This window comes from Barbatula barbatula (assembly GCF_947034865.1).
Source record: "Barbatula barbatula genome assembly, chromosome: 1".
NCBI lineage: Eukaryota > Metazoa > Chordata > Actinopteri > Cypriniformes > Nemacheilidae > Barbatula > Barbatula barbatula.
In genome coordinates, this window is record NC_136766.1 from 35,516,285 (window position 1) to 35,540,402 (window position 24,118).

The 24,118-nt window shown below is 39.8% G+C and overlaps 1 protein-coding gene across 1 annotated transcript; it reads left to right on the top strand.

The window, feature by feature from the left end:
* Positions 1–4,030: 4,030 nt before the first annotated feature.
* On the top strand, positions 4,031–18,756 carry LOC306895135 (uncharacterized protein). The gene is made up of 11 exons (XM_079458149.1): positions 4,031–4,065; positions 4,144–4,182; positions 6,001–6,271; positions 6,362–6,495; positions 11,061–11,337; positions 11,417–11,556; positions 14,065–14,344; positions 14,439–14,575; positions 15,793–15,875; positions 16,025–16,115; positions 17,824–18,756. The coding sequence occupies exons 1-11, from the start codon at positions 4,032–4,034 to the stop codon at positions 17,844–17,846; spliced, it is 1,509 nt and encodes a 502-aa protein (XP_079314275.1). The 5' UTR covers position 4,031; the 3' UTR covers positions 17,847–18,756.
* Positions 18,757–24,118: the final 5,362 nt, after the last annotated feature.

Sequence of the window (24,118 nt, forward strand, 5' to 3'; positions counted from 1 at the left end):
CATACTCATATTTACACACATCAAACACTCTCATATATCACTTCCGTCTTCAATCATCACATTTACTTTTTTATCTTAAGACTCTTTTTCTCACCTGATGGAGGATTTTGTTAAAATGGTGTTGTGTAAACAGCTCCGAACACTCAAGAACCAGAAACTCAAATGTTTTAACACACAAGTTTGGTTTGATTTGCAAATAAAACTACATGGATAAAATAAACACAATATTTAAACAATTATTATTTATTAATTATTAATGTTGTGGAAAACAAAGTGACTATGTGTCATGTGTTATGTGTCACACAAAGATGTTTTTTCCCGTCATGACCACATTCACTTAACGTCCCTCCATCCCATGACATGAGTAAGTGATGGTGTGAGTAAGTAGAAGACCAGAAGTCACAGCACATCTAGAGAGAGAGAATCAGTTTGTCTCTATCTGCTTGGGCTAGGTTGGCTTACATTTCTCAAATTCAAATAGCTGCCACAGCATCACACACGGCCCGTCGTCGTATCATGTTACACGGCATATGGCAACTTTTTCACTTAACATTGTCAATCATGACTGGCAGAGGCGGACAGAGTACACAGGTTCATTACTTGAGTAAAAGTACAGATACCCCTTGCTAAATTTTACTCAAGTACAAGTAAAAGTACTACAGTCAGATGTGTACTTGAGTAAAAGTACTGAAGTACATGTTTTTAAAAGTACTTGAGTATCAAGAGTACAAGAGTACATTTTCTAAATATTGCATTACTACTGCCACAGTGCTTACATTTATGTACAGAAACGTCCTACATGGAGTTATGAAAAATGTTAATGTTAATACCTTGGAGAATGTTAAAGGAATATAAAGTAAAATAAAGTAATTTTAATCTTTTTACCATGCTTTATTCTTTTCACCTCTGCTAGAGTTTTAATGGATTTTTTGCACCCACATTTGAACCGAACAGTTTTAAACAACACACCGCATACTCAAGAACATCAAAGCAAATACTCTGCTTACATTAATGAGTAATATTAGAAAATAAAATTCAGCTAACAATTGTGTGTACATGTGAGTTTCTCTGTTTTTCATCAATCAGTAGTGGCGTTTCATCAAAACCTAGGGTATGGCGAAATTTCCTCAGACCATACAAAAACGAACCACAATGAAACCAAATGATACCACATATATGTAACCACAAAACTTAAAGTAGTAAAAAATAACCCAGCCAGATGTTGTCATAACCACCACCAACGACTACGTTAATCGACTATGAGACTAAAATATAAACCAACCATTGATCAGATTCAGCAAACAAGATTAAATATAAAACATGTCTTACCTTGTCGCAGGGTTGTTAAGCCTTGATTCTTTTCATTTTTAAGCTAATCCTGGCATAGCTAGTGGCAAATCGCAAAATACATAATAGCCTAAACTGCGACTGCACTACAAAGTCTTTCCGTACAATATATTTTTTATTTTTCACAGATAGCGTTGTATATTATGAATGAAATACAATAACAATAGTGTAAATTATTCGATTTATTAAAATTATTAAATGGATGCCAACTAATTGGGAAAATAAAGACCATCCCCACTACCCATAACCTCACACTTGATTCCAAAACCACTGTTAGGCATTTTGTAGACAGTTTCTTTGTTTTATTGAAAATAAATGCCTGTATATGATCTTAAATGTGGAAAATGCAGACAAACGAGTTTAGCCAAAAAGAGCTTTGAACCAACATTACGATGATGTCACGTCAAAACTACATATCTTCGGTCTTACCGACTATACGTCAATGACGCTATGTGAATTAACGGTGTTTATACATTCTCAAATACACATGCTTCCGACGCCTATGCTACATGTACACATCAGTGTAAAGTAGTTTAATTATCTTTAATGAGTCTCATTATGCACACGTACTTTATTTCAACAATGTTTTCTGAACGCTAGGGCCATACACAAACGCCGCCCCTGAAATCAATAAACCTAAAACAGCAAAGAAGGCAATATAGCAATGTTCTGACACACCTCTGAACCTGACCGTGTTATACACGCAGCATAGAGCAAAGAAGAGAAAATAATAATGATTAAAGAAAATCAGCTGACCGGTCGCGATGTTTTCAAGTTCATTTCATGTTATATTTAGCATTTTATATGACGCTATTGGCTACTCTTCCCTTTCTTTATTCATATAAAAATACCCCAAATCGCATGAAAATACACACAAAACACATATTCTTCAATCGTGAATTTATTAGCTTCTTGTTTTGGTGAAGAAATGTTACTTTAGCTTCATCGCGGATGTCCTGAATGAGGAAGTGTACACAGGACGTGTCATGCAGACGTGAGATGATTGACAGCTGTGTACAGCAAATGATAGAGCTCTGAGGTCTGGGTGATTGTTGCTGATAGGCTCGCCCAATAAGTGGCGCCTGCACAATCCAATCACGTTTGAGAGGGAAAAAACAAATTGGTGGTTTCCGAGATTTTTCTTTTTCCTTTTTAGAAGTAACGGGTACTTACGGTTATGGATAGAAATGTAGCGGAGTAAAGAGTACAATATTTGCCTCTCAAATGTACTTGAGTAAAGTCATGAGTACTCCCCAAAAATGATACTCAAGTAAAGTACAGATCCCTCAAAATTGTACTTAAGTACTGTACTCGAGTAAATGTACTCCGTTACTGTCCGGCTCTGATGACTGGTATATACAGATACAGTGACCCTCGTTTCATTACCTATCGTGCTTAATTATACAAAGCTGTCGTAGCTATTCTCATTGCCCATCACGGCCTTGTGCCACGGCTTCTCATGACACTGCCTGTCGTGGCCTTATGTGTATATACTGTATGTTGCTTCATGAACTCAAGTTTATCGACGCTTTAATTTATCATAGTACATCAGGGCTCATGACACGTCTGTTATTGAGGTTTTATCCCATTATGACTCCTTAACGTGCCATTTCGCAGTACTGTAGCTTTTAACACTTTTCTATATTGCCTATTGTGTCCCTCACTCCAACTGTTTTAGTCTTGCTTTGTATTTCATGATGTTCACATTTCCCCCATATGTCACATACACCCCTCTGGTTCCCTTGACTCCATATTTAAACCACATTTGAATCAGTACTGAAGTTATTTAAAGCACAAATTGAATATTATTAGATGTTGATTGCAATTTTTTGACTGAGAAGTTTTACATTTGCAAGATTCTGTGCCATCAAATTCCATTTACTGCCTACATTCCACGACTCTGTCTGCATATTCCAAATCACAGAAACTGTAGGTTTCTAAGAAACTGAGGAATAAATTGATATAGAGTAAAAATGACATCTTTTCATCTTAGGGTGAAAAATAACATGAGAAATATGTCACTTCATAATTTTATTTAACACAGATTGGTAGATCTCTTTGTACAATCTGTAAGCTATTTGAAGACAATTTTACAAACCAGACAACATCAAAACAAGACACCCCTTTCGGTTTTGATTTGATTTGACTACTGTGAAAGGGATTTCAGTTCACTCGTAAAAAAGTTCAGACAACCAAATTAGTTTATCTAAAAAAACAGAAGCTTTGACTTCATGAGCACGGCAGGATTTGCCTACAGAAAACAAACACTGGAAACATCCAGAGAACAAACAACAACTTATAAAAGTAGTTTTCAAGAATCATAGCTTTCAAAAGGCATCGATGTTGAAAAGAAGAATAAAGGACAACCGTAGATAATCAAACATTCTGTCAGTCTTTCATTGACTTTCATTGACTCCAGCAGAGAAATGTATAGACACAAGTTGTTTTATAACACCAGATTTGATATGTAAATGATTGAAAAAAATTACGTCATGAGGGTGGAAAGAGTGAAACACAAAACAGTCCAGAGCGATATATTAATGATGAATTGATAGAAGAGAGGAGGACTCTCACACTGAGCGAATCTTCATCTGTGACCCCAGAGGTAAGTTCTGCTCATAACCCATAAGAAACTCAATTCTCTTCTCTTCTCTATTCTCATATTCCTTTTGTTCAGCAGCAACATGGACAAACTCATTCATCTCATTTTACTTTCGGGTGAGTAAACCTCACATCACATCATCATCACTTTTAAAAGTAAGAATTAAAGACCTAAAAACCTTCTTTTTTCAACAGTTCTTGTTTCCATTCGGGGCAATGCCGGCACTTCAGAAGGTAAGAAATCTTTACATACGTCGCACACAACGTAGAATAATGCGAAGTTGTGATCTTTTGTTGAAGTTCCTGGTTAGATTAGGCAAGGCAAGTTTCTTTATATAGTACATTTCATACACAATGGTAATTCAAAGGGCTTTACATAGAAGAAATTAAAAATATCCATTTGATAAAACAGTTAAGAAATAAGAAAAATAAAAGTAACCAGTTAAGAATAAAAAATCAAATTACAAAGTTTAGAACAAATAAGAAAAATAAAAATTAACCAGTTAAGAATAAAAATAAAATAAAATATAGTTTAGAACAGATAATAAATAAAATAAAGTACAGCACAAACAGTGGGACGGTCAGAGGCACAGTGGCACATTAATCAAATGCAAAGTTAAACAGATGTGTTTTGAGTCTGGATTTGAATGTGGCTACTGTGGGAGCACATCTGATCTCTTCTGGAAGCTGGTTCCAGCTGCGGCTCGCATAATAGCTAAATGCAGACTCTCCTTGCTTGGAGAGAACTCTTGGTATTTCTAGCTGATATGATCCTAATGACCTGAGTGTTCTTTTGGGTCTGTATTCAATGAGCATATCTGCAATGTATTGAGGTCCTAGGCCATTGAACCATTTATATACCAGTAATAAAACTTTAAAATCTATCCCATAACTGGTAGCCAGTGCAGCACTGAGGTCGAGTAGGACCAGCACTGATAATTTGCCTGAATCAGTACTTAAGCGAATGTCGTTTACTATCTTAATGAGCGCTGTCTCTGTGCTGTGATGCGGGCGGAACCCAGATTGAAAATTATCAAAGTATCCGTTGGAGCTTAAGAATTTCTTCAGCTGGTTGAAGACTTTTTCAATGATCTTACCTATGAAGGGAAGATTTGAGATCAGTCTATAGTTGTTTAATATGGTCTTATCCAGATTGCTCTTTTTCAGGAGGGGTTTGACAACAGCAGTTTTCAGGGAGTTTGGGAAACTTCTAGAGAGAAGCAATGCATTTACCACATCTAGGAGATCTGCTTCTAAACAGTTTAACACACTTTTGAAAAAAAGATGTGGGAAGTGCGTCAAGGGCGCAGGTTGATGTTTTAAGGTGTTGAACGGTTTCTTCCAAATTTTTGCCATCAATTTCTTCAAAATCAGACATTGTAACTTCTTCCTCAGGTTGTGGTGTGATCTGCCCGACCCCAGCGCTACTCAAGGATGTGCTGATCACCTTTCTAATATTATTGATTTTATCAGAGAAGAAAGAAGCAAACTCACTGCACTTGCTGTCTGAGAGCATTTCACTGGGAATCTGGCTTGGGGGGTTTGTCAGTCTGTCTACAGCAGCGAAAAGAGTCCGGGTGTTGTTTAAGTTGCTGTTTATAATATTTGAGAAGAAAGTCTGTCTAGCTTTGCCTAGTTCCATATTGAAAGCATGGATGGTGTCTTTGTAGATGTTATAATGGACTACAAGTTTTGTCTTCCGCCACAAGCGCTCTGCTTTTCTGCATTGTCTTTTCATATTTTGCACTGCTGTTGATTACAGTTTAATTCTGTCTTAAGTTTCTGATTGTTCTCGAAAAGTTAATTATTGGGAATGTTGTGTCCACATTAGTAGTGAAACTATCCGTTCTACTTTAATGCAGAAGTGCATTTTCAGAAAGACTTAACATTGGGTTTCAGTTCAATGTAAAGAAACTGTTATCTTGAGATAAAATATAGTTTGTTAACCATTCAAACTACAAACTCAACGTGAGGGTTGAAGAGATTCAAATGATTATTTGTCGATTATAACATGTGTCTTTACTGATCTACTGTCTTTGAATGTTATTATAGAAAATGTAGCACTTAAAGGAAAAGTTAAACAGTCCTCCACACTTCTCAACACTTGGATAGCTCAACGTGCCATGGATGGTTTTATAGATAAACTTCAATACTGCGCACATACATCATATCAAAGTAACCCATGGTGGATGCTGGATCTTCTGCATGAATGTGAGATTGGCACAGTGATCATCACTAAAATGGCCGGTTTGCCTCAATACACCAATGAAGCAGAGATTCGTATTGGAAACTCACTGGATAACAATGGAAACAACAATCCCATGTAAAGTTCTTCATGAAATCACTTCAACACTTTTCATTCATTGATTTGTTTAAACAGCTCTGTAGAGATTCATTGATTCTCTCTCTCCAGATGTGCTGTTATTCCTAATCTTCCAGGCACATCGATTATTTTCTCATGTAATGGGATGAAGGGACGTTATGTGAATGTGGTCATGCCTAAAGATAATTATCTCGCTCTGTGTGAGGTGGAGGTCTATGGAACAGGTAATATGATTGTTAACTCTATACTGGTAACCAGCCCTGGATAAATTCATTAGTGTAACAAGGCATCTGTTTTTTAAGTGTTTATTTGAGTTATCTTATATAATTCATTATTCAAAAAATTTCCCAGAGGTTGGAACTGTTTTCTGGTTATTGTTCATTTTCATCCAATAAATCAAAAGAAGATTTGGTTGAATATTGTCACAGATTTCAGAGGTTTATTCAAATGCATTGATTCATATCACTGATGTTGAGTAGCAGTTCAGCTCAGTGTTATTGTGACGCTCTTTCACCCTATCATTACTGCTACTTATATTTATAGTTTTATGTTTCTTTTGCAGAATGTTAACATTTTCTTGGTTAAAAAATTTCAATAATGAGTTTCAGAATGATACTGAGGCTGTAATTCTCAGTGTAGACATTGTTATACGAAGTGTTCTGGACTAGAGCTCTGAAACGGAACATATTGGAATGACACAATGTTTTTCTTTTACAATGTTATGAGAGAACACGTGAGTCTTGCAGAATGTACAGCGTGTGCCCCCATTACATTTATAATGACTGATTCAATTCTTTCAGCAAGTGAAAAATGTCAACATGATCGGTCGGTTTCCCGGACTGAGTTTAAAATAAGACAGGTGTAGGTCTTAATCTTTATTAGTTCATCATGTCACAGATTTAATACAGATTACAAACCTGGACTTTGGAGACATGAACAATCAGAGTTCCTGGCTGTTCATAGTTTTGTAATGCCTTTGAATGGCACTTCAGTTTTTGAAGTTTCAATAAGCATATACAGTATATCATAAAGAACTGTGACCTCAGGGTGTAATGCATTTCATCTGAACCGAAACTATATGTTTGTGAATAAAATTTTATTTAAAAACGTTTAGTTCCCTTTCTGTCGGTCTCTCGACGTTGTGTCGAACCGACAGATGGGGTTTGACTTGAGAACCTATCATCTTCTGACTATTTTGAAAAGGCCAATGAAATTGGCTAATGAAATTTGCATGCCGGACTCCGCCCCCGGATTTCCGGGTATAAAAGGGAGACGGCGTGCTGCATTCATTCACCTTTTGTTCTTCGGAGCCTTCGCATCTGATGACAATCCTTCTAAAAGAGCTGATTTCTCGACGTGGTGCAGCGGACTGTCCCTCATCAGTGACTTCCCCTGGCCTCTCAGCGGTTCCGGAGGTGTTTTTCTCTCTAAAAGAGCAAATTTCTACAGTGCAGCATGTCTCGCTGTTCTCACGGGTGCAACACACTCATTGAGGAGCGGGAGGGACACGATGTCTGCCTCGCATGCTTGGGGGTCCAACACGCTGAGGCAGCCGTTGTGGATAAGTCCTGCCCGCACCACCTCGTTTGCTTCCCGTTCACGGTGGCTCCGGCCATGCCGTCAGCGACGGCGAGCAGCGTGGGTGACATGGGGATTTCCGTGAGCGTTAATCCATCAGCCACCGGCTCGCGGACCGTTCATGTACCGTCTCGCTCGTCTGGCCACTCCCTAAAAGACGGCACCTCGCCGTCTTGCTCCTTCCCCACGTACTCGGACACGATGCGTGACAAAAATAAGATGTCCCTTGCAGCATCGTTCGCTCACGGCAGTTAACGCAACTCGCTTGACGCCTCCTCCTGTGGAGTCAACAGGTTACGAAGTCCCTGCGTGCCACACACATCCCGGGCGACCTGAACCAGACAGCCGATGCGCTCTCTCGTCAGTCGACGCCTCGGAGAGAGTGGCGACTCAACCCCCGCACAGTTCAGCTCATTTGGGTGCGGTTCGGGCAGGCACAGATGGACCTGTTTGCCTCCCTGGACACCACCCATTGCCCGATTTGGGAAGTACGCCTTCCCCCCAGTGAGCCTCATTGCACAGGTCCTGTGCAAGGTCAGGGAAGAGGAGCATCAAGTCTGAGTAGTTGTGCCTTACTGGCCCAACCGGACTTGGTTCTCGGAGCTAATGCTCTTGACGACAACTCCCCCTGGCCGATTCCTCTGACGTTGCAGGGGAAGGGCACGTTGTGGCATCCAAGACCAGACCTCTGGGACCTCCATGTCTGGCTTCTGGATGGGATGAGGAGACCCTGAGTGGTCTGCCCCCTGCGGTGGTAGAGACCATTACACAGGCAAGGGCCCCGCCCACGAGGTGGCTGTACGCCTTTAAGTGGCGCCTCTTCTCGTCCTGGTGTTCTTCTCACGGAGAAGACCCACGGAAATGCTCGATCGGGTACGTGCTGTCCTTCCTACAGGAGAGGCTGGAGAGGAAACTCTCCCCGTCCACACTGAAAGTGTATGTAGCCGCAATTGCCGCTCATCACGATGTAACAACTCATCAGATATCACATAAAAAAAATGAGGAGGGATCAATCGCCACTTAATACATTATTATATTTCCCTTGTCAGAATGATATACGATTACAGACTGCCACCAATGTCCTTGGTTCTTTAATCCATTGTACAGGTGAAGAGGTTGAAATAATAAGATTGAAGCTTGTCCATCGAAAGGTAACCCACAGTTAATCAAGAAACTCAGATTTAATCCAAAATTGTGGAACACATCACATGTACATCTTGACCCGTTGAGATGTCCTCAAATCAAGTAGATACAAAAAACCCTCTGGACAAAGCAAAACAAAATAAATAATACAACACGAGATGCAACAAACAAAACCATTTCCTATAGAACATCTTGTGAGGAAAAGGAAACCATTAAACTCACATCGAGATGTAGAACATTATTGTTCCTCAAACAGGGTTTCTTCGATGAAAGCATGGCTAGAGCAAACACTCCTTGCTAACATGTATATCTAACACCACTTCTCCTTCCTTTTACTTCCTTCCTAATCTCCCTGACAAAGACTCCTTAGAGCCCTCTAATGGCAGGGAGTAATATGACACATTATGGGTAACATTTTACCGGAACTGTTACAACGAACCAGTTGCTGGCAAGCCCCTGGGGCAGCATGACCTGGTCATTAGGTTCCTGAGGGGCTCGAGAAGGTTGAAGCCGGCCCGTCCGCACTCCGTTCCCTCTTGGGACCTCAATGTGGTCCTGGCGGGCCTACAGAGGCCCCCCTTCGAGCCCTAGGAGGCCGCTCTTCCTCACCTCTCGATGAAGACGGTCCTCCTGCTGGCGCTCGCCTCCACCACTCCCTTTCGGGACCAGGTGGTGAACTTGCAGGCGCTCCCCACTGGGGAGGAAGACCCAGCCCTGTCCGCGTTGTGTACGGTATGCGCGTTGCGCCTCTACCTAAACCGCACGCAGAGCTTCAGAGCTCTGAGCAGCTCTTTATCTGTTTAGGAGGTCAGCATAAGGAGGGCTGTCTCCAAACAGAGGTTGGCGCACTGGATCGTGGACGCCGTTACAACGGCATACCGATCACAAGACTGCCCGTGCCCACTGGCAGTGAGGGCACACTCCACTTTCCAGGCGGGTCAGTGCGCTAATTCAGCCTCACTTCTTTCCCCTCGGGCGAAGAACAGGCATTCCATCCATCACTAAGCACTCCATGGCGGCGGACTGTGCGGAGCAGCCCTGCCTCCTATGGCCGGGTATCAGCTGAGTTATGACATAGCTCTAACCGGACCTACTGCCCCACACGTAGTAACCCCCCAACAGGGTGGTTCCGTCTGACATTTTCCTCATGAGATGGTCCCCCTCGTGGTGACCCATGACCTCCTCCAGGTGGACATCCACCTAGCGGTACCTTAGTCCGCGCTTACCTCCCATGAGTTCTCCCCTGCGGGCGAGACTATGTTGGTGTCTCCACTATATTCCTCCCTGCGGTGGGAAGTGGTCTCCGTAGCGCATATCCCACTTCAGGGAACAGCGCTTCCCCAGTGGCCCAGAGATACAAGGCCTCCGTCTGTGGTGGCCGAGGGCAGGTGCCTCTCATCTTTGCCAAGGCTCTGAGACGCCCTGCCAAACCCACTGGATGGTTACAATTTCGCGGTAGCGCTCGCGTCTGAGACGCCTAGGCCAGTCACCGTCGCTTCGCTAGAGATTATGACATGGCATAGTGCTGTGCCGTTTTCCATAGGAACCCCATCTGTCGGTTCGACACAACGTCGAGAGACCGACAGAAAGGGAACGTCTCGGTTAGGTATGTAACCTCCGTTCCCTGATGGAGGGAACGAGACGTTGTGTCCCTCATGCCACAACACTTGCCGCCCGCTGCAGCAGTCAAGAGATGCTCTCAGGCTCCTCAGCACAAAGGTGAATGAATGCAGCACGCCGTCTCCCTTTTATACCAGGATGTCCGGGGGCGGAGTCCGGCATGCAAATTTCATTCGTCAATTTCATTGGGCTTTTCAAAATAGTCAGAAGATGATAGGTTCTCAAATCAAACCCCATCTGTCGGTTCGACACAACGTCTCGTTCCCTCTATCAGGGAACGGAGGTTACATATGTAACCGAGACGTTATGAAGGACTCCAATCAATATGGCGGCATGTTGGCTCCATGAATCTCAGCATTGAATCTTTTCATATGGTGTTAAAAAGATTCATGGTTATTACATGACCACAGACGTGTTTATATGATCAACTGTGGGAATTTCTTTTTAGAGAATCTGGCATTGAAAGGAACGGCTACACACTCATCTACCTCATCCACAAATGTAGCTGCAAATGCCAAAGATGGTATAAGATATGGACTTGGTTTAGCATCCTGCTCCGTTACATCATATGAAAGTAACCCATGGTGGAGTATGGATCTTCTGAATGAATATGAGATCAGCACAGTGATCATCAGTAACAGAGTAGACGGTTTTCCTGGACAAACCAATGGGGCAGAGATTCGTATTGGAAACTCACTGGATAACAATGGAAACAACAATCCCATGTAAAGTTCTTCATGAAATCACTTCAACACTTTTCATTGATTGATTGATTGATGTCTGTTTGTTTTTCTCTCTCTCTAGATGTGCTGTAATTCCTGATCTTTCAGTTAAATCTACTGTCAGTTTCTTATGTGATGGAATGAGGGGACGTTATGTGAATGTGGTCATGTCTGGACGTTCAACTCCTCTCTCTCTGTGTGAGGTGGAGGTCTATGGAACAGGTAAATCTAATTCAGTTTATCAAACTGGTTCCTTTAAATGACCTTTTCATTTAAAATGATTCTGTGATTAAGTATTATGTATTATTTTCTATAAGATGATGTGCAGGACAATGTGTGTTCTGTTTACCCGTTTACATATATTTTACATGAAAGTATATTGTATGTGTAGAGATCCAAATCCAATTCAATTGAGTTTTATTGATACTACGCTTTTTACAAATTTCAATGGTGCAAAGAATTGTAAATAATAATATAAGTAACATAAAATTAATTTATAAAACAAAGATTGTATTTTTCTCTATGCAATGTGCATCGACGAAACTTCACTGAAATAAACATAATATACAACATCTTATTGTCAGAAAGGAATACAACGTCTCGTTTACGAATGTAACCTCCATTCCCTGATGTGTGTAGAGAGACTGACTGGGGTTTGATCTTGAGAACCTATCATCTCCGAGATAAATTAAAAACGCCAATGGGCTTGGCGAATGGCAGTCTCCATTCATACGGGTATAAAAGGAAGATGGGGGCGGTCATTCATTCACACTTTGGGCTGAGGAACCTGAGAGGGAACTCCCGGTCGCTGCAGCAGTTCGGTGAAGCTTTGTGGCATGAAGACAGTCGTAACCGAGATGTTCCCCTTCAGTCGGGTCTCTTGAGGTTGTGTAGAGAGCCATGTCATGACCTCCAGCAGAGCGACACTGACTAGACTAGCGAGTCACAGAGTGCTACCGCTAGACGTAATCTTCCAGTAAAATTAGTATTGGTCATACTGAGAAGCCTGTACTGACGGTCATCACAGACAGTGGCGTTCGCCTCTAGTAGTGAGGTGCTGTCCGGAGACGAATACTGGGGAAACACTGCTCTTCTCGTCAAAGAGTGTGTTACGGAGGCCACATCCTACCCAAGGGGGAGGTTACATGTGGAGACACTAATATGGTCTCACCAGTGGGGAGGAAAACACGTGAGCAAAATGTGTCAGCCCGCGTGGGGTACAAAAACCCAGGTGGGACAACCACCGGTGGGGAGTTCACAGATTCACCAACAGGGAAATGTGAGGTATACAACATACGGGACGACCCTACAGGGGAGTGACTACGTATGGGGCACTAGTTCCTGTATAGGGGTCCACCTGATTAGGGGTGACTCTACCAATACTGGACTTGGTTCCAACAGACTGCTCCGCCCACTCCGTTAACAAATGCCAATGCTTAGTGATAGCTGGGATGCCTGTACTTCACCCTGAGAGGGGGAAAGTAGGGAGGCTTCAGGTGAGGCTAGACTCACCTGAGAAGGGGAGAAGGCGCTTTCACAGGCGTATGCCCAAACCAAGTGTCCCGGCACTGGGTGTAGCACAACCCGCAGCGTTGCAAATGTTTGCCAGAAAGGGGCCCTGCCAGCGGGCACGGGTGCTGTCCAGATAGAGGAAAGCACCACAAAGAGTCATATCGTCAGATGAGAAAGACTGACATCTCTGAGGGGCTCAACGGGGCCGTACGAAGGCCCTTTAGGACCACCTAAAGGTCCCAAGAGGGATGGAGCACGGTCGAGATGGATTCACACCACTGAGGAACGTGGTGACCAGGTCGTGCTGACCGAGAGACTTATCCTCCACGAGATTGTGATGAGCAGCAATAGTCGCTACATACACTCTCAACGTGGATGGGGAGAGATTACTCTCCAGGGAACACCAAGATCGTCATGCCGGATCAACAGGACATGCCGCATCAACGAAACCCGCCACAGCATGCTTGCCAAGCATATGACACAGGTCTGTGCTCGCCGCTGTGAGAAATTTGCTCTTTTAGGTCTGCAGCTAAATTTGCTCTTTTTAGATCTCAAAGGATGAATTAATGACCACCGCCATCTTCCTTTTAAACCATTTACATTTATTAATTTGGTAGACCCTTTTATCCAATCAGGGGTAAGGTGCCTTGTTCAAGGGCCCTTCAGTCATTATCTGCTGGCACTGAGATTAGAACCGGCAAGATCACAAGCGCAACGCTCCAACCATTAGGCCACAGCTGACCCAGTTATACCAGTATGTACGGGCCAGAGACTGGCGTGTGTGTGACATTCGCCAAGTCCATTGGAGTTTTCTATTTATCTCGGAGATGATAGGTTCTTAAGATAAAACCCCAGTTAGTTTCACAACATCGCGAGACCGACTGAAGGGGAATCAGAGTTAACATGACAGTTGGTGCTTCTGGGATATGTACAGTACAGTATTATGATGTGCAGAGTATTAAGTTAAGATTTGAACATATTTAGATTAGAACAACTACAAATGGCAGCATGCCGGCTACACGACTCTCAGCATTGAATGCCATTGATTCTGGATTCCTTTTATGATGGATAGTGAGAAGTGAAATCAGCTCGCAAAACACTAGAAACAGTCATAAAGTATCAACCTGAAACTTTGATGTTTGATAAATTTTTTTTTTAAATGTATTTAAGATGACCACAGAAGTGTTAATGTGTTATTATTTGTGTGAATTGTTTTAGAGAATTTGGCATTGACAGGAACGGCTACACAGCCATCTCAGATCTACACCTTTGTAGCTACAGATGCCAAAGATGGTCTAAGATATAGACTTGATCCCGCCCCATCATGCTCAATTACATCATATGAAAGTGGCCCGTGGTGGAGGCTGGATCTTCTGGGTCATTATAAGATCAGTACAGTGATCATCAGTAACAGAATAGATGCCGGCGCTAATCAAACTAACGGAGCAGAGATTCGTATTGGAGACTCACTGGATAACAATGGAAACAACAATCCCATGTAAAGTTATTCACGAAGTCACTTCAACACTTTTCATTGATGGATTTGTTTGAACAGGTGCATTGATTATCTGTCCTCTGATTTCTCTCTCTAGATGTGGTGTATTTCCTGATCTTCAAGTCGGTGCATCGATAACTTTCTCATGTAATGGGATGGTGGGACGTTATGTGAATGTGTTCAGGCCTATAGTAGGGAATCTCTCTCTGTGTGAGGTGGAGGTCTATGGAACATGTAAACTTGATTCATTTAATTTACAATTACATTTGGCAGACGCTTTTATCCAAAGAGACATACAAAGAGTTCAGGGAGCAATAATCGATATGTCATGCAGGAGCAATAATACAATAGGTTCTAATACAAAGTTACTGGTTTCAACAAAAGCCAGAACAATTCTTGTTGAGAGAAGAGAGAGGGTTAGTGTACATTAATATATTTTGTTCATTTGTCTGTCAAGTATTCACAGAAGAGATGGTTTTAAGTAGTAGAGATGTGGTTGAGCGGACCGCATTGGGAAGAATGTTCCACCAGGAAGGAGTTGTGAAGGAAAATGAGCGGAAAGGGATTTAGTGCCCTTCTGAGAAGACATCACAAGGCGCCACTCGTTTGCTGAACGCAGGGTTCTTGATGGGGTGTAGGAGTGTTGTAGGGTGTGAAAGTATCAAGCTGAGATGTCATCTAGGCAGGCTGGTATGCGAGCTGCTACAGAGGTATCGTCTGGGTGAAACAAGGTTTAGATCTGGGTGTCGTCAGCATAACAGTGATACGAGAAGCTGTGTGCTCATATGATGGGTCCCAAAGATGTCGTGTAGATGGAGATTTCATAAAATTGTTTAATTTAAATCACTTATTTATTTAAAGTCATTCTGTGATCATGTGTGTGTTTTTTCAACCCCAACTTGTAAATCGATGTGGTTTTTTTTGTGGGGTTTTTTGTGGGTTTTTTCGATGTGTTTTTTTTTGTGGGTTTTGCAATTTCTTTTTTAAAAGTATGTTAAAGAGCTTGTGAGTGACTTTTGTAACCCAATTGGATCCTTAAACTATCAAACTGGCATTTGTTATTGAGTGAAAGTCAATATTCTCTTTTATAGCCTGTGCAAAGCAGCTTCTTTATATAACAAAACGTTGGCAAATCGTCGAAAACCTTGAGCCCCACGTAGCTACAATAAACTTGATAACGTGCAAACGTAATGCGAGGCATTGTGGCATTTTAAAATGCATGCAGCTACTGCAATTGAAAAGGGTTCCTATTGGTTCCTAACAGATTTTCTATGGCAGGAAAAGTTAAAGTGAGGGTTTGTCTGTTACACTTGTGTAAATGATACTATTATTAATATCAATACATAATATTAATATAAAATGTCATGTAACGTGACTAGTAACTCAATACTTTAGTAGCCTAATGAAAATTATCAAGTAACTTGATGTATATTTTTGTTTTTCTGGTAAAGCTTATTGTAAAAGAACCTTTCTTCGGCTGAAGTTTTCCTCCAGTGGTGATGTAGCTGCTGAGAGCGACAAAATCCTCCATCAGGTGAGAAAAAGAGTCTTAAGATAGAAAAGTAAATGTGATGATTGTTTGATGAATGTTTGATGTGTGTAAATATATGACATGAGTGATGATGACAGATGAGAAATGACAGTATGTTTCATGTGTGGATTGAAATATTTGATGTATTTTAGCTTCGGTCTGTTCTGGGATCACACATCTCCTATTTTAATCTGACCTGGACACAACTACCCCAGAAAGAAGAAGAACACGAGGAGGACGGAGGTGAGTACAGACTTTAAAACTTGACTGTTCAAACAGAGAAAAACTTCTTAAAAGTCTTAAAGGTCCAGTCAGTGACAGCTAACTGCAAGGTTGCAAATTGCAACCACTCACTCCACCACTACTGTTCGAAACATTGCGACGGCTGACAGAACATGGCGAATTATACAAGTGGACCCGCGGTGTATGAACATAGAAATAGCTTATTTCAAGGTAATTAAAACATGACGCTTCATTGTGTAAGATCCTTATTCACACCTGAAGATACAGTTACGTATATTACATTTACAGTTATGCATTTGGCAGAAGCTTTTATCCAAAGCGACTTAGTATTATCCTATACACTTTGTTTCTAAGTATGTGCAATCGACTGGGATCCAAGCCACAACCTTGGCATTGTTAACGCCATGCTCTTACGAAAAACAACCTCAAAGGGAGCGTAGAAACGGTTTTGCAAATTAAGGGTTTTTAATTCAAAATTTAGCGTTGCCATCACTCGTTCCTGATGCAAAACTTCAAAATGCAAATAAAACCAGAGTGAAGGAAACCCACTTAGCCAGATTGTGAGGTGAAGCGCTCCAAAAATAAATTTAGGGAAAGGAAATGACAGAGTGTAAGCTATATACACAAAAGCCTGTCCTAGGAACCAAAGTTCTTGATAAGGACAGACTGATTTAAGTCTTGCTCTTTCTTCATGCTCTGTGTTTTACGCCTTGATGTCAGTAAATCTTTACATGTGTATGTTCATTTAGTACATGTTAAAGATGGTCTCACGATTGTTTGCGATTACTATTGGCGAGTTCTAGAAAATAAGCTAATTAACATTAGCACCTGGGGGTTATTTAGCTGTTTCACCTGCATGTTTGCATTAATAACGTGCTATTTAACAATACATCATGCATATTTGCACTAGTTGGGTTGCTATTTATGTTAAGGCCGCACATTTGATTGTCTACTCTGTGTTTATTTACATATATTTGTTTATGTTAGTGTCAAGTTCTCAGAATGTGGTTGTAATTATATACACTGAACAAAATTATAATCGCAACACATTTGTTTTTGCCCCCATTTTTCATGAACTGAACTCACATCCGTCAACGCACAATTAATGTCATCGTGACATTTTGGAATAAACTTTGTGTCTAATGCACTGCAGTGGCCAAGTGACTTGACTTGCGAAGCTCACAAACAGCATTTATTTGATAGAACTCATTATTCCACGACAAACCAAAGCACACCCACACATCGGCTCTGAGAGCTCCAAGCGTTCTTATAGTTTTTGCCATGCTCCCCTCATCTTACTTTTGGCCGTATGTACATGACATGAATTGAAAAAATCTACAGTAGAGGTATCACTCTCGATACACAAATATTGTGGTATTTACATTTATAGATATTTTTCACAGCCTACATGTATTGTGGAAATGACATGAGGATGAGTTGTGTTTAGTCAAAGGCTTTTCATAGATTTGAATGTAAACATGCTGAAATCTATAAGGTTCACAGCTGAAGTTCAGACGCTGGTGTGTTTATTTCATTCAGATATTCATTGTATGTCACTACAGTTTGAGACTAAAACCAAATATAAATAATAATTTATTCATATACTATTCTCAAACAGACGAAGCTTGCTTTTGTTCAACACAATGAAGTGTAATTTATATTTAAAGATTATATCATTTGATTGACTAAATCTTTGTTTTATTTACAGGTTCTTGTGTTAAACATTTTTAATCTGGATACACAAACTGAATTTTAAAGGCAAATGCTTGTTGATTTTATTAACTCTTTTATCTTATTGTTCTTCTATATTATTGATCTGGTGTTCACATCACTGCTGAATGGCATTATAGCCTATGGAGTTCTTTTGCAGATTATTGCGTTTTCTATTTCTTTGTGTTAAAACTGTGACACAATTCAAAGGTTAATGCAAGCGTGGTGTATTAAACCTGCCAAAGCAGAAATCAGTTTCCATTTCCATTTCTGCAAAATAATTTCATAATAGTCCTCATTCCTATATTTGTGTGATTTTTGTTGTGTAGTTGTGGTCATAGCCTGAGATAAAGTGTTTAGAGAACAACAAGTTTATTTAAAGAAGTGTGTCATGGGTCAATGAGTTTATCATATTTATCATTAAATTAATTTCATAGCATTCCATTTTATTTGTATCAGATCTCTTTTTAAAATGTTGATAAGAGATCTTTATTTCCCCTTCATTGTATTTACATTGGTTTATTTTTTATATTGCTTAAATCTTTTCTTTGCTTTAAGCGAAATAGTAAGAGTTAACAGTCATGTGAATTTTAACATTGTTAAAATAATACAAATAATTTAATTGTTTTTGCCACCACAAAATTACTATCTATACATGTTTTACATCTTTATAATATCATGTTCAGTAGTTTTGATGTGATGTGTGACATCATCATCATCATCATCATCATCAGGTGTTGTGTGTCTTCTGCTGCATCTTCAGATCCTGCTCACAGTCTTCTGAGCTTTTCTTCAACACATTAAAGTCTTGCTCAATACAAATGAGATCAGTCAACAATTATTCAGTTTATGTCTTTGTGAAACAAGTCTATTGTTTACATTATTGACTTGCTGTATGAAGCTCAATAAACTGTAGGCATTTGATTGAACCAGCAGCTGTTTCCATTCATTTTGTATTTGAAGATAAAGGATAAATTCTTATTTGTGCGTCTCGCTTCCTTGCCTCGCTTATGTAGTCAAGTGGCATTCCTCGCTGTTTTTAGCGTTACGTTGTTGCAGTTGTGATATTATTATACAGGATATATTTAATAAAACTGGAAGCTGTTATGAATTCTTGTGTCACCAATAAGATTAATGACATTTCATTTAAAATTGCTCATATTTGTACTCACATTGAGCCTGATTTTCTGAGAAAAATTAAACAATTTGCGTCCACTTTTTGAGTGTTTTGGACTTATTTTATTTGTATTTGTTCTATTAAAGTTCTTGTATTATTGAATGTGTACTCTTAAAGGCCCGCTATCCCAGAAAATACACTTTTAAATGTTGTTCTACCAGAAATTGGCTCCAGAAGACCATGCTCCGGCCTGTAACTGTTATTCAGTTTCACACTTCTAGCTGAGTCCTTTGCACAGTCCAAATAAAGATGTAAGAGCCTTTTTGTCATTTCTTTCAACTTTTACTTTGTGGATGTGTGTCCAGTAGAGTTCACTGTTGCTTAATTGATAGCAGAATATAAATAGGAACATCTGCTGAAAGACGATTGCAGCCTGTGTTAGGCTGAGCCACATTTTATTGACTGTTTGGAATCGTGCTTACTCGAAATGAAGATCACTCACTGTTAAATTAACAATGGGAGAAACAAAACTTTTTTGAATCTTTGAACCAATTGCTTCGCAAAATATTACACATTTTCATAGCGTTTGAAACACCTCGTGCTGGCGCCACCTACGGGTGAAAAGCATCGAGATCTCACTTAATGGCAGATTATACAAAACAATTGCTCACGTTGTCTTAAAAATATTTTACCAAAATTAAACTGTGATAAGAGTAAAACAAGGCAGAACTGCATCATCGATTTCTTTATTTAAGAAAATAAGTTGTTGAAATGTTTTTGAACTTGAACAGAAAATTATTCTCTATTTGTGAACATTTATCTTTGAACAAACTGTTGCCAGTGAATTATATAAATGTAAATCTACATGTAAACCAAACTTCTGCCAGTAAAATGTTTATTAAAGGAACATTCCCAAAATGTTCCCAATGCAAAGTATGTGCATGAAATGGAGATTTTTAGTGTCTGATCATTTCGATGTTTTAGAAGATTAAGAATAATACAAAGTTTGGATTTTGGCCCCTGATACCATATAATTAGAAAAGCTAAACGTTATTTTATAAAATAAGATCAAATTTAAAATAATTATAAAAATTCTCGGCAACCTAGAGATTTCACTATTTATTATTTTACATTTCTTACTATTTAGATTAAAATAATCAGAGACTAAACACTCTACACGTTGATGATCCTAACATTTCAGAAATCTGTTGTTGTGCTTTTTACTCAAACAGACTGTGTGTGTTTCCCTATTCGCTGTGTGTTTGTAGCGCAGTCTCGCCCTCCACAGTACGGTGGCGCTGTTGGCCCGTTGTCGCAGCATCAACAGCTGTCACTGTACTTTGATGTCATACGCCGATCAGTCTGCGATCAAACATCTGTCTGTGTTTTTTTTTCTTTTTTTTCTTTATTATTTTATTAATCTTTTTTTTCTTTCCTCTTTGTGTGATATGTATAATATTGCTTCTTTCAAAGATCTCTTTGAATAAAAAAAAAAAAAACATCTTTCCGTGGTAAGAGAGCTCTCCGGCGTTCTGCTCATGTGACACGCGGGATTTCAAATATCAAAATAACAGATTTGTCTTCAATGTAACAACTTCTATGAATGATTTTCCCTTTCAAAGTGAAAGGTACGGTGGCCCAAAAGTGCACATCATAACGAAATTTAAAAAGCAAACATAAGTTCACAGCACAACGGAAATGCTCCCGACCACTAGAGGGCATCAGCGCCGGCCGCCGGCGAAACATTAATCAGTATGCGTATAGAAGAGGCTGTGGAGTCGTTTGGAGGAGATTTTACAACATAAGTGCATTCAACAGGTGCGTTTAATGTTATTGTTGCTATATTCGCGGATACAATTACGTATTATCCATGCATATTACCAATATTGTTACGTAAACTATTCGTCACTATACGTTCTTGTAATTGGATTTATCATTGTCTTCTAGGCTGCCATGTTTTGTCCCTTTTGTGGAAACGGAATTGGGACTCCTATTGCCTTTTGTGTCTCTTGCGGTTCTAAAGTCCAAATCTTGTCAGAGCACGGCATGATTGTATATATATATATATAAATATATATATATATATATATATATATATTTGGTACCATAATTTATGTCATCATCAATAGGTATGTTTGACTTAGTGCAGCGCTGCGCAGACATATCGTCATACAATGGATATGCGTACCGCTGCATGAACTCTGACACACCTGTTGTGTGAGGCAGGCGTTTTTACCATTTACAGTTGTAACACAAAAAAGTTTACTGTTTGAAAGTAATGTTTTAAACGCTTGTCATTAGGTATAAAAGTATAAACATTTGTTTATTTTTATCATTACTCTTTGTTGATAGCAGAGTTCCCAATCCAAGTTTCTGAAGAGGATCTTCTTAAAAAGTACTTTAGAGATGGACACACTTACAGTGTAATTTTGGATATTCTGGCATACAAGCACAACCTCAAGTTTAGCCTTCGTACCCTGAAAAGAAAATAAACAGACTATCATTGTACAGAAGAAAAAGCTACACACCTTTAGACGTTGTTTAGGCAGCAATTACTGAGGAGTTGGATGGTCCTGGACAGCATTATGGGTACCGCACACTACGTCAGAAATACAGTCTTACAGTTAACAGACAAGATGTAATGTATATGATGGCAGATCTTGATCCATTAGGAGTTGTACAACCATCAAGAAGAATGTTTGTAAAAAGGGTTTACCATTCTTTGGGGCCAAATCACACCTGACACGTTGATGGCTATGACAAATTAAAACCCTATGGTTTGGCGATAAGTGGCTGCATTGATGGATACTCTCGGAAAGTGATGTGGTTGGTCTGTGGAGCCAGCAACAACGACCCAGAAGTTATAGCGCATCATTACCTGCAGTGTGCCACTGAATTTGGGCTCATACCAAAGCTTCTTCGCACAGACTGTGGCACTGAAAATGGAGTAATGGCTGCAATCTACTCCACTCTGAGATCAAACCACCAAGATGAACTTGCAGGGGCTGCAAGTCATGTGTATGGCTCATCAACTACCAACCAAAGAATTGAAAGCTGGTGGTCATATTTCAGAAAACAAAGGTACAGTATGGTCACAGTCATTTAATATTTTTATCTTCAGTTTTTGCTTAACTTTCCTCTTAAAGGCAGGGTTTCCGATTTCTCTTAGCCGTTGTTGATGTTCAAATCAACAAAACAGACACACCTCTACCCCAATCTTTCCTCAGTCCTCAACTACTGTCCGTCCTCTGCACGGTGCACCTTACTGCTGATTGGCTACAAGGTTGTTTTGGTACTCAGCCTGACTTTGTCTAAACAAGCATAAATCCGGACACCCTGGCTTTAAAAGGCTTGAAACATTGAAAAATAGCATATTAATGAATTGCCTAAAGCATGTTTCTATAATTGTTGGTTTAATTATGCAGGACTCAGTTCTGGATGGATCTTTTGAATGACCTGAAAGAGAGACAACTTTTTAATGGCAGTCATTAGCACATATGCTTGGTGCGTTTTGTCTTATTGGGCATGCTGCAGAAGGAGCTTGATGAAACCAAAGAAATTTGGAACACACACACCATTAGGGCAGTTCAACAATCTCGCTGTCCTTCTGGGAAACCAGATGCAATGTTCATGCTTCCACACAGGTTGGTGTACATTATGACTAGTAATATATATTAGTGTTTGTAATATAATTGTTAAAGTCATGAATACTCTCCCTCATTAAAATTACTGTGAAACAGAACAAGTTCCTATTCATTTGTAAAACTGAGATTACTGCTTAACTGTGTTGCAGGGATAGAACAAAACATATGCAAATTCATAGTTCAACTCAAGATTACCTTTATTGCATAAAAAAGCTGCGCTTTGTATCAACTTTTGGTGCCGCACATCAACCTGAATGATTCATATATTTCTGATTTACCCCAAAGGTTTAATGGAACCGATTGTGGATTCCCTATCTCACAGGATGAACTGGACCAGTTTCTGGCTGAACCCATTCGGAGCATGTGTGGAGATGACCAGCTTCAGGCAAACTTTGAAGAACTACATTCACAGCAGCTGTTAATAGTTGCTCTGAAGACCAATTAGGTTGAACCTCAAGAGGCAGGGTCTTCCCTCTAACAGGCTTTAGTACACCATTATGTCTGCACATAACTCCAACATAAATCTACACATGAAAAGAAAACAAACGTCACAATAACATTTTATTAATGTAGTAAGAGGGACTGTATAGAACAGAAAATGTAACTTTTAGAACATTTATTGCAACCCCTTAAAAGTTTTCATCTGAGAGATAACATTTAACCTCAACTGGGATCAATAATAGACTAATTCACATATAGGCATTTAGCAGATGCTTTTATCCAAAGCAACTTACATTGCATTATCCTTTACATTTATACATAAGTATCTGCAATCCCCTGAGATCCAACACACAACCTTGCGTTGTTTACGCAATGCTCTTAACACTGAGCTACAGGAAAGACTCATAGACTGAGATAAGCTAAATTTGCTCCGAACCGGTTAGTTCATGCCACATTTATAATGTCGATTGCCTAAGAAAAGTATGTCAGTTTTTTAAATTAACAATAAAAAGTGATATATGTGGAAAAAACATGCCTGTGGGAAATGTATTCTACCCATGAGCATCTTAATATAAAAGCAGCGGAATTTCAATTGCATCCAAGAATGTGATCTCTGTCATTTGCTGACATTTGTGGTTGACTGGACTGAAAGACTTCTTACCTCACTGCAGCTGTCTGCTCTTGTCAGACTTTCAGGCAATGCTAAGTGCATATCAAATGATATCAATTTATGTAAAAGCTATAGAAAAACTGATAAAACTAAGAAAATACCATTACAGTTTTCTTATCCTTCTTAGAAGCCTGGCATTTCTTAGTAAAGAATGTTTTCCTCTCCTTCTCTTTCAAAGCCCTGAACTTCATGAAGGAATCCAATGTACTTCTCCCTGTATTTCCTGCTTTAAAGACAATGCCCAGTCAAATCATATGAAATGCTCTAATGTAACTGTATTACATTTATAAAGCTTCAATCCATAACTTATTTGGATTCAAGTGAACTGAAATTCTGTTTTTAGGAAAGTACATCAGTGTTGAAAACTGTCGGCCGAACTTCCCCCGATTTCCAAGAGTCCAGGTATAATAATGAATCATAA